This window comes from Trematomus bernacchii, unplaced genomic scaffold, assembly GCF_902827165.1.
Source record: "Trematomus bernacchii unplaced genomic scaffold, fTreBer1.1, whole genome shotgun sequence".
Classification (NCBI taxonomy): domain Eukaryota; kingdom Metazoa; phylum Chordata; class Actinopteri; order Perciformes; family Nototheniidae; genus Trematomus; species Trematomus bernacchii.
The window spans coordinates 2,704,145-2,716,683 of NW_022987973.1; the positions used below are offsets into that span (position 1 = coordinate 2,704,145).

Below are 12,539 nucleotides of genomic sequence, written 5' to 3' on the forward strand. Positions count from 1 at the left end.
TGAATGTTCTGAGTGCAGTTTTCATTGACCATGACTTTTGATATTGTTGACTATACTGACTGATGGCTTCCAGCGTACAATATGCATTGTAAGACATTTGCTCAAGTACTTGCTAAGTTAATCGACCATAACTGACTACATCAACTATATACTGTATAGTGTATTTTGCATTGTAGCAGTTATACTGTCAAATGTATTGTGCCCTTTTAACACCCACTTACGCTTACATTCATCCATATAAACATTTACACATTTCTCATACAGCATATGCATAATTATGTGAAATATAGCAGGATAGAAAAGCTACGCTCATGTAATATTCATAGTGTGTGTTAGCACGGAGAGATGAGGTAATAATGCTGAGGAGTCTGAGTTTAGAAATAAGTGGAATGTGGATTTTTTACACACACACACACACACACACACACACACACACACACACACACACACACACACACACACACACACACACACACACACACACACACACACACACACACACACACACACACACACACACACACACACACACACACACACACACACTCTTGTTTTGGTCCTGGTTTAGAATGTGTGATATAGATGATAAGAACAAATAACTAGAGTAAACGCATGCAAAACACACACACACACACACAAAAACACATTCTGTGGATCTGAAAACACACACTGGATCAATAAAGTGCTGAAGTGTGACTCACAGGAATTCAGCTGCACCCACTGCAGTTAAAAGTTAACTCTGTCTCCCTCTCTCTGTCTCCCTCAATAGGTAATCTGACAACATATGTGTGTTTGTGTATTGTATGTGAGTGACAGGGAATGGGTCGTGAAGGGGGAAAAGACATACAACATGTGGAGAAAGGACCACCAGAATGAGACAGTCAGAAGTGACCCAAGTGAGTGAGTGAGTGAGTGATATATTTACAGAGGCAGAGGGGTGGTGATAAATGAATATGGAAGTCCTTATAATTCTCTTGATGTGTGTGGGTGTTTGTGTGTGTGTTCAAGTGCCACATGCTTTCAGAAATGTCAGCCAGACAGTCTTTTCAGCTGTGTCTTTATCAGCTGTCAACAAAGAGACAACAAGATAGAATGTGTGAAAGAGGGTGAGAGAGCAGCCATGAGATTGTAACACAGTCAGGGAGTGTGTGTGTGTGTGTGTGTGTGTATGTGTATGTGTATGTGTATGTGTATGTGTATGTGTATGTGTGTGTGTGTGTGTGTGTGTGTGTGTGTGTGTGTGTGTGTGTGTGTGTGTGTGTGTGTGTGTGTGTGTGTGTGTGCGCAAAGTGTTGACTGACAGCATGAGAGGAGGCGGCTTCTTCAAACACTAAGGAGGGTGAGGTTAATTTTTCTATTATCCTCTGTTAATGGATCCCTTTCATGATTGATCCAGCAATTCATTGACATTGTGTGTGTAAGTGAAGTAGTCATCACGTGTGCATGTGTGTACTCTGTCTGTATTTATGAGTGCTTGCATAGGCCTATGTGCTCTCTTTGTGGCCTAGTGTGAATATACGAGTACATCTGCATAGGGAGGTTGATTATGTACATAAATGATTCATGCATTTGATTTAACGTACAACTCTAATTCATCATGAATATTCTTAATTTCTCATATATATGATAATGGGCATGTGTGTTTGCACAGGAGAGTTTGTGTGACTGTGTGAGACTGTGCCTTATGATCTGAAGCCAGGTCAGCTAATAGCCGCACTGCTTCAGTGAAACACACAATACACAACTCCATAGCCACAGGCAGACGAGTGGTCGATATAGAAGATGAGGTGGAGAGATTGAGAGATGGGAGTAGAAAGGTGTGTGAAGGCAGAAAAAGCAATAAGAAAGCCACAACACAGTAGAAGAGTACAAACTGAGACATTTTTGATTTTGATGAGTTCTCTGATCTGCAGTATATGTGTACAGAAAGTGTATGCTTCACTACAGTAGGTGCTGTGTGTCCGTACGGTTTAAACTGCATGTCGGTGCATGTCGGTATCAGGGTTTAATAACTCCAAAGGCATAAATTATGTAAATGTTTGTGTGTACATTGTTGGTAAAGAAATTGGGAAATGCTACAGTATAGAGTGAAAGGTATTTTTTAGAGGTGGTGAAATTGCATACAAAGTATAAGGAAAGATCCCATAAAGTGCTAATTCGCTCTGTGAATCTTAAAACAGACTCAGACATAACATATATTTATTTTATACATTTTCCGTCTGTTGTGATTGTGAACAAATCTGTAGCTGCTTTTGAGAGCATCATTTGTATCTTCATGTGATAGATTCCCTACTAAATTAAATTAATCTGAAAGCAGCATGATATTCACATGATACTCCTCTCCATGAATATGCATGAGACATGCACTCAATTCATTAAAAAGGTGCGATTCTTAAGACAGACAGCCTCCTACGCCAGTACACAGTTTTAGCTACGGCTTAGCAAATCTTCCTCCTGTGTTGCAAAAAGGTAAAATCATCACATGTTAATTTTCTCTCATTAATTACGCTACTCTTTAGGAACCTGTCGGGGTGTAGAAAAGGGTTGTTAGGACAACTTGATGAAACCAGGCGGGCCTGTTAACTCTGTTAATTCCCATACAGGGAAAACCTTCGCAGAGAAAACCAAACGTAGTTGAGAAGTGTAAATGATGATTTGTCAGCCTGGTAATGAGTATATGGAGAAAAAACCTGTAATTACACACACACACACACACACACACACACACACACACACACACACACACACACACACACACACACACACACACACACACACACACACACACACACACACACACACACACACACACACACACACACACACACACACACACACACACACACACACACACACACACGGTGTACCAACAGATAATGAATACATTAGCCCATCATTCATACATTTATTCACAAAGCCCTATTTATACAACACAACCACTTACATAGGAGCAAAACGAAATGGACACACTAAATGATTGGCATGTGCTCAGACCCACAGTGAAGAGAAGTGCTCTACATGAACTGATGTGAGTCCTCTTTAATTCCCCTCTGTGTCTTCATGTCTCCTCTGGGACCCCATACATCATCTTATATGTGCTAAAAAGATAGAGTGTCAGGGCGTTAAGAGCATGAGCTGGAGAGTGTTGCAGAAATAGATGGGATGTGAAATTGAGATGGTATTACATTTGAATGTTCTCATACTCTATTTAATAGTCAAGAGGACCAGTGAGATTCGCTGTTTTTCTTTCATTTGCATCTTATTTCTCTCTTTCGCACCCCTTCATTCACTTCCCCGCTCAATCTCACCGTCTGCTTTTGCTTTTTTTGCCTTCTCATTTTTGCCGCTCTCTTGCCCACGTAAAAACATGCAGGTGAAAACCCTGAAATTAAATTACATTTAAACCAAATATAATAAGTACAAAACTGTCACTTACTCATTATGTTAACCCTGCCAGCATAAAGACTCACAGCAATTATTTATCAATGCAATTCAGATGCACGGCTCACCAACATTAAATCCCATTTAGTCTGCTACATCTGAGCAGGGAAAACTGAAAGGGTAGAGGAGCACAAGTGGGAGCGTGAAGACTGAGGGATGGCAAAGGAAAAGGAAGTATTAGAACATTGGAAGAGATGGTGTGTGTGTGAAAGATATTGGACGATGGACAGAGGACAAAGGAAGAGGGAACAAGAGAGAGGTAGAGCGAGATATTTCAGAGAGCTGATGCATACGATCAAATGTGCATAGGCCAGTGCTCATTTTCGGTCTCCCTGTAGAGTCTTACTTAATGAGGTAAGCAGCCAAGTCTTAAAGGAGGAGGGGAATTAGCCATTCATCCGCACAAAAGCAAGCTGGCAGACCCAGCATTTCCCCTATTTCAGTGTCAGACACAAACACATGCACACACACACCTACCCCCAGCTAGTTGTGTATACTTCACTATTATCCTTCCTGTCTTCTGACTCAAGGCCAGTAATCTATGAATAGATGTTTGAAACAAAACAAGAGGGTGGCCTGAGGTTGCTCTCCTGTTGTGGACAAAGGCTACACACTTTGTTCAGGGGCCCGCTCAGAGGGCTTCAATAACGGTTTAAAGGAGGGGTTTGGTTGGGGTTAGAAGAAAAGTATTTGAGTTTCTGGAAGATCAAATCCTTATAATCAGCCATAATATCGGTCATTACTAGTAGCATTAGTCAGTCAGTTTCTAAACAGTATGTATTTGTTTATAGAACAGCTATGTATATGTTAACTGTGACAAATAAAATCTATACGATATATCTCCCTGGGAGAATTTATTTTGTTTACAGGCAAAAAAGCTGATTTAAGGTGATGTGTTGTAAGAGGTTATTTAAGTGTAAGGTAATTCTAAATTCAAGTTTGTGACTGCGAGACTAATTAAACACCACTCACAGGCTGTGAAAAGGAAGTCACATCAATTCAAAGTCAATCATTTGAGGCAAAGATAAAATATGAAAACAAAACAAGTGCTCTCTTAAACCAACTAGAGAAATGAGAGACGTTGGTCTGGTCTTGTTGGTGGTTACAACACCGTGAACACGTTTTTGTCTGGCTCTCCAAATTAGAATCTTGCAGAGATAGCAAAGTCATGTGGACGTATGTGAAAAGTTTGAAAGGATGGTTAGGCATAACCTTAGTTCTGGGAAATCAAGCGCAACCCCTTAATGGGGCATTTTAGGGCCTGCATTTGATAGGACTGAGTGATGAGAGCTGCCGGAGATTGCTACTCATGACAAGGGGGAACAAGAAGAGAGGAGAAATATGAGAGGGGAGAAGAAGGAACCGAAGAATGGAAACAAATATATTTCTACCTTTATTTATTTTTTGATAATGTGCCCAATTTGATGAGCAAACAACAATGTCCATTTGATCTTTTTGTTCTCTTTGCTTTGGTGCACATTAAGTTATGTTTGGCCCTGCTCCCTTTTCTATCCATTCTGATATATTGAAAGCCTTATAAGATGTGCTTATTGCAGGTAGATTTCTGTAAACAGCGGAACTCTATACAACATCTTTTTAACAATTGGTAGGAATTGCATCAGAGTAATCTGTTTAATGGAAGTAAATGGGTTATTTTAAAGGGGACCTATCATGCAAAATGCACTTTAGTACGTCTTTTATACATGAATATGTGTCCCCGGTGTTCCAGGGAACTCACCAAGTGTCAGAAAACACAACCCTCTCTATTTTCCTCCATACCCAAATCTCTAAAAATGGGGCTGCAACGGATCTGATACAGACTGATCCAGATTTGAACATTTCTCTGACGTCAGGACGGAGGAGCTCCGCCTATATGGCCAACTCTCCACCTATCAGGGGAATGAGAGGTTGCCGTGGCATGGTAACAGCATGGTAACATGACCCCCCTCCTTTGCAGGGGGGCATGGTCAGCTGCAGCGCATGCAAAGACAGGGTGGAGGAGAGCAAAATAGAGCGAAATGAGGCATGGCTAAAATGCATGATCTGTTTGGTATTTTGAAAAAGAAAAAATATAAATATACCTTATATAGGTATGGCCCTACAATATATTATTCAAATATAGCATGATAGGTCCACTTTAAAGTAAAAACTTGTAAAGAAAATGACCGTCACAAATAAAGCTAGAGGAGAGGAGAGGAGAGGAGAGGAGAGGAGAGGAGAGGAGAGGAGGGGCTGTGACATTGTTGTAATTCAGTTCAGGTCTCCATTGATTGACTACACACGCCGGACACTGCCCAAGCTCATAAAGCCTCATGTTTACTTAGCATACACACTCCCCTCTTCAAGGACTTGTGCGTTTGTGTGTTTGACATACACAAGTTGTTAGTCTGTTCAGTAAAGGTGATACCAAACCTAATACATAAACCATGTGACCAAAGTTTGCCTTGGGCTGAACCAGAAGTTAGCTAGTTGCTACATGTGTGCTACATGTGAGTGTGCATGTGTATTGGCTAGCTGTGCGTACTGTATGTACATGTGCTTTCATAGGCTTGCATGGGAGTGTGGGATGTATACCTATATGCAGGGGTGCACATAACTGGTACGCAGGTACGCATGCGCGGCAACAATCTGAAATGCGTAACGTCACTTGTGTCACAACGCGCCTTTGCGTACCTGATAGGTCATCAAAACAAAACACATATTTCGCCTACACATGTTTCTTGTCAATACTCAGTGGAGTAAATTATTAGACATGTCCAAAAAAAACAAAGACATTAAGCAGCCACTTTGCCGTTTCGCTCCCTGCTAAAATCTTCAGACTTTCTATGACTGATTGAACTGGGTGCTGGCCGTGCCGCGCAGGACATAACCGACGGACCTGTGAAGCTTCACAGGAGGCAGAGGCTTAGATCACTGGACGACAGAGTTGGTCGCCGTGTGCACAGACGGAGCTGCTGTTAACGTCGGTGTGTACAACAGAATTGTACCAAAACTACGTCAACTGGCTGCGGTGGGAGACTCCCCTGTGCACATTCTGTGCCCCGCGCACACACTGGAGAACTGCGCAAAATCAGCTGATCACAACGTTCACGCTCTGTGGTCAAGCTGCTGCAGTTTTATTTACAACAAAGTGGAGTAAAACACACAGCTGCAAACGTACTCAGGCTGTTAATGGAAGAGTTTGAAATCAGACAGAGGTGGAAGAAGTGTTACTCAAGTAAAATTAGAAAAGTATTATCATCAAAATCTAGTTAAAGTAGCGACAGTAAAAGTAGTCATTTTGCAGATTGGTCCATTTCATAATAATGTATATGATATGTTTTATAATTATTGATCATTAAAGTGTTTAAAAATTAGTTTGAATGACTTTGTATACTGCAAGGTAGCTTGTGGATTTACTCCAGGTGGAACTAAAGTCTGATTTAACACTTGATTATATTTTCACATCATTCATCCACATCTGTAAAGTAACTAAAGGTATTAAATAAATGTAGTGGAAGAAAAGTACATGATTTACCTCTGAACTGTAGTGGAGTAGAAGTACAAAGTAGCATAAAATAGAAATACTCAAGTAAACTACAAGTATCTTAAATTGTACCTAAGTACAGTACTTGAATAAGTGTACTTTGTTACTTCCCACCTCTGAAATCAGATATGACTTCAAGTCATGTGATAATTTCTTAGTATTTGATCCTTCAACTTGGCCTCAGGAAATGCAAGGACTTCACAGTTTTGGCAACAAGTTTTGGAGAAAGCAAATTGGAGGCTTACAAAGAGACAGGGAGGTGCATCTTCATCATCTTCATCATCTAGCATGCAAGAAGTGTAAATAGAGGACAGTGAAAGAGACACTGAGGAGGACAGTGAGGAAGACTGCACTTATTAACACCACGCTTCATGTGGGGTGAGTACCAAACGCTGTCTCCTGGTACTCATCTGAGTAACTCACTCAAAAAGTTATGTGCACACCTGCCTATATGTATATGTGCAGTATTCCTTTACCTTTCGAACATTAATCCAGTAACCTATGATACGATCCGTGGCCTCAGGATCTCTCTGTGTCCACTGCAGGTTGTAGGAATAGTTGTTTCCTTTTTGAATTCGCACTGGGTTGGGTGTGTCGAAGTAAAACTCAGCATTGTAGGGTTGTGCTGTGAGATGAGGGAGGGAGATAGAACAACATATCATTGATACATTAATCATAAAGAACAGATAAATGCACCATGTTGAGCATGAAAGAGTTGGAGAGATGGATTACCAGTAGATACATTGATTATGTTCAGGTGTAGCAGTTCACAGTTGGCTCATGTAATTTGCTTACCAGAGACATTAAATGCACATGTTGATGTCCCTGCACTATTGGTGACTCGACACTCATACGAGCCGTTGTTGGTGGGGTCCAGCTTAAACTTCAGCTCTGGCTTCTCCTTAGTGTCTGGCATGGGCATGCGGATTATTTCGCCATTACGGAACCAGCGGATGTCTATAAGGCGTGTCGGGAATGAGCGTATCACCGTACACCTCAGGGTCACCATCTGATAGTTCCTTGAACGCACATCCGGGTCGCCTGGGTCCAGTATGGGAGGATCTGAGGAGACAACAGAATCGAGTTTCAGTTTACTTACAACGTTTGTTGATTTATAAGTTGATTTTTCAGCCTGCAATAAATGTGACATTGCAAAATCGTCTCATGTCTATGTCAGTCTGTCGTAGCTAATAGCACAAACTACTGTAACCATCAACCTAATTTATTTCGTTCACATTAATGACTGTATGCTCGAGTCTAGGTCCTCTTGTGGTAACAGTGATTTACAAGTGTGCAAAAACAGTTACTATTGACAGTTTGATAACGTAATTGACAGCTGGGGTGTATCCATGTAAAACCCATTATCAGTAATCATTTTCCATTTTAAAATCTATTTCCATCATAAAAGGAGAGATGGAGATAAACGGAAGAAGAACAGTTTGAAAAGGATATTTCAGCTCGAAATTTGGATAACGCAAAATGCACTGCAACGAGGTACATGAACACCACCATCACCCATGTCTAATTATCTGTTTGCACTCTGCAGTGTAGAATTCCTCACACCGTTAGAAAACATTAGTTTTGACAAATAATCTGACACAGAGCAACTGTTATTTCCACAAGGGATCAGGCATTTCTACAAGGCATAGTCCCAACACCACTGCTATCCTAACCAGCTGTAATTAACCTGTCAGCAGGATGTGTAGCTCTGCGGTTAATGACTGACTAGCTGTTGTTGCCCTGGGGTCAGCCCGGACACAAGACAGCCAAATGACTCTGCCACAAATCACAGCTTTTCACCCCTGGCAAATCATGTAGATAATAGATAAGGTTCTAATGACGGTATTGCCGGACTAACAGTGATGAGATCTGGTGTTAGGGCCCCGAGAGGTGAAGCAGCATGACTAGAGTCTCTTATGAATCAAGTTTATCAGACACAGATATGTAATTAAGTCTAATCTGTGTTATGCCTGTAATATAGACGGAGAATGAGTTAGAGTAAGGAGGAGAGAAAGGGGGGGGGGGGGGGGGGGGGGGTAATGTAAGGAGCAGGAGAGAAGACTGCACTGACTTACAGTAGCTGGATTTTTATAATTATCATTATTACATTATTATATGATTTATCATGCCAGTAAAGTTCAATTGATCGATTCTCATACTGTTTTCACATTCTCAAAAGGTTTAAAGAAAAAAAAAAATTGTAACACCATAGCACAAACACAAAGCTTATAAAATCTCTCATAGTGAACCTTTCACGGTTTTGTTTTTTCTGCTATAGCATGGCCAAACTAAATCCTTGTTGAGAATCACAGTTTGCCATTCTGAGCTTGCACTCCAGTCAGAGAACCATGAGTAAGCACCTGCATGCTAACATGACTGGAAAACCACCAAATATATCTCAGCTGTGTTCATTCCAACATGAGGATGCAACATACATACAGCTTCATACATATTTTTTATTTTAATGAGAATATAAATTGTGTGTGAAATGAATGTGTTGCTTATACTTCCTGCAGCTACAACAGAAACAAGTGATGCAGCAGAGGAGTGAGTGGGAGGTCAAAGGTCAATGCAATCCTATAGACTGATTAGTGTATGGTCACATACCCGACTCCTGCTTATAGACACACATATGCATACTGATGGCTGACTTTGAAAACAGGTGGCAAGGGTAAGGAAAAGCAGGCAAACCGTGGAGCGATGGTGATATAAAGGCGCGGGGGGGGGGGGTGTTGTGAGCTGGTTTGTGAGCAGTTTATAAATCATTCGTTCCCCAGAAGAATTGGGAGGCAAGTTATTACAAACCCCTTACATGACCTTAAATATTAAATTCAACAATTATTTAAGTTCCTCAGCATTATGTCTCACTTTTTAAGTTGTGAAGCTTGTTTATTTTCAAATACAACTTTTCAAATTCTCTTGAGCATTTGTTCTCATTTGTTTGCTACTCATCGGGGACTCACTACACCACACTGCAATATTTCTCATCATCAGAAGACCATAATCTATGTGAGCACACCTTCACTATCTGTCTTATCGAATGCAGAATGGATTCCATCTGGGAATGCAACACTGACCAAGCAAAACATTTACAGTACACAGAGAAAAAAATCAATTTACATGAGACTGAGAGAGGGAGGAGTTGGGACGAATGTAGAGAGAAGCAGGTCTTGAAGAAGAGGACAATGAGGAAGACAAATGATAGGGAAAGTGCAGTGTGAAAGTGAGAGAAGTCGATGATTGAGTATGGGAGGTTGGGAGGGGATGGGAGAATGCAGGATGCAGAAAGGGAATGACAAGACAGAGAGAGGTGTTCTCTCATGGCCAGCAGTTAGCTGATTGATGATGATGGGAATGGCAATGAGGAAGAACAGCCACTTTTCTTGGAGGTAAAGTGGGCAAAGAAAGAAGGGATACCAGGAGAGAAGAGGAAGTGGGAGTGGCTACAGTGGCAAGAATCTGCGTATCCTCCTAATTATATCTGCCATACAAATTAGAGCATGCATCCATTACATATATCTTATCTCACCATCGCGTGGTTAATGGAAGGAGGTAAAACAAACCTGATGAAATACAAAATATAGTAAAATAGTGGTGGGGTGTAAAGAGGGGCAGTGGGAGAGGAAGAGTGAAAAGATTTGTTTTTACACACTTTTGTTGGCCTTAGCTAAACACTTTTAACATCGCCAATCTGTTTCTCTCTTTTTCCATCTTTCTAACCTACTAATCACACATTTTGTAACTTCTTGCCATCCCTATCCCTGTTTCAAGCTATCTCTAAACACTGTTTCTCTCTCTTTTCATCTGTCCTGCTCATGTATCTGTCTCATCTCTCTGTTTCCTTCTCCGTCCAGAGTGGGGTGGCCACCTGGTCCATTAATCAGACTTGGCCAGTGAGGACAGCAGAGCATAGTGTTGCCCTTCCGCCCCGCCTGCATTGGCAAGCCCCGTAAATCCTTCTTGAAGAGGAGAGGAGAGGAGAGGAGAGAGGAGAGGAGAAGAGAGGAGAGGAGAGGAGAGGAGAGGAGAGGAGAGGAGAGGAGAGGAGAGGAGAGGAGAGGAGACAGTAGAAAAGGCGAGATGTGATTTTGGGGAAGTTTTCATCAAGAATTTCGGAGATACGAGGAGAGGAGATACGAGGAGAGGAGAGTTGAGGAGAGGAGAGGAGAGGAGAGGAGAGGAGAGGAGAGGAGAGGAGAGGAGACAGTAGAAAAGGGGAGATGTGATTTTGGGGGAGTTTTCATCAAGAATTTCAGAGTGGGAAATTGGTCCAAGAACAGGCCGTGTACTCTCAGGCAAACACAAAGTTGTTTGTGATCTTCAGTAAAATAAATAGTCTTAACATTAAATTAAAACATACATGTACTGTCTAGTGGCTATTGGTTCTTCTGGTTGTTTGGCAACTTAACAAATGCAGCTATAGCAGCAATGACTCTGACCCCTTACACATGTGACCAAGATTCAAGATTCTAAAATATATAATATATATAATTTAAATATATATAATTGAATTATATATAATTCAAATATAGATAAATATAATATACAAAAACATGTACAGGATTTTATACACAGTCTTAATATATCCAGATACATTGACAATATTATCCATATAGATTAACTTTTGTTAAGATTATTCAGACATAATAAATGTTAAATTTCTGAGTTTATCAGCACGTTGGTTGAAAAAGGACACGTTTCATACCTCCAGTTCCTTAATGCATACAGTCCTTAGCCTTTCATTTCCCTCTCCTTTTGAGTCATTAGTTAAGTTGTAGATGTACTGCTCTTTCTTTTTGTATCCTTGTGTAATTGTTATATCTTGTACATTGTATCACTTTAATTAATTGCAGCCTAAAAGGCCTGACCTTGTGCACACGAGGAGGGTGCTGAAAGGGTTGAATTGAGTACTTGAGTCCTGTTAACATACATTTATTGAATAAAACCGAGCACTTACCAATGGAATAATACACTGCTGTGCCACACAGCAGGTTCCAATCTATATATTTGTTTTTAAATTCAACTCCCTAGTTTTGTATGTATTTCATTTTCAAATGTTTTTATTAAATATGTTTCTTAGATAACTTTTAATAATTCAATTGTGAAGCACCTTGAGATGACGTTGTTTTTAAAGTGTGCTATACAAATAAAATGTATTTTCAACTAATAAATGTTTGATACAACTTACTTACATGTGTGTGTCCGTGTTTATTCAGTATAATAGGGTGGTGCAACTAAGAAGGTCAGCCTCAACCAACCCTCTCTGAGGATTATTTCTGCAATGTTTGATTTTACATACTGGTTACGAGATGCTTAATAAAGAACATCCAGTACTAGTTTATACCTAGATGAGGCAAATAATGTAATTGTAACCTACTGCTATTCTGTTTTTCTGGAAGAAGAACACAGTTAGTTTCTGTAAAATACAAGTTTTTCAGTTATACCAAAGCTATAAGTTGGAAAGTGCTCAAAGTCAGTAACAGCAGGAGATGTACATGCTGATGTGGGTGCCAAGTGATTTTACCTAGAGTATGTGCACATTGTTTTGATAGAAACATTTAAATCAAATGTG

General features: G+C 40.4%; 1 protein-coding gene across 3 annotated transcripts in view; it reads right to left on the reverse strand.

The window, feature by feature from the left end:
- Window positions 1-12,539, reverse strand: part of LOC117471186 (MAM domain-containing glycosylphosphatidylinositol anchor protein 1) — a 167,935-nt gene that overhangs the window by 38,760 nt on the left and 116,636 nt on the right. For all 3 annotated transcript variants that reach the window (XM_034116023.1, XM_034116022.1, XM_034116024.1), the window contains 2 exons: window positions 7,763-8,029; window positions 7,444-7,592 (listed from right to left, as the gene is read on the reverse strand). In XM_034116023.1, the coding sequence (XP_033971914.1) occupies window positions 7,444-7,592; window positions 7,763-8,029 (416 nt within the window). The remainder of the gene's footprint in view (window positions 1-7,443; window positions 7,593-7,762; window positions 8,030-12,539) is intronic.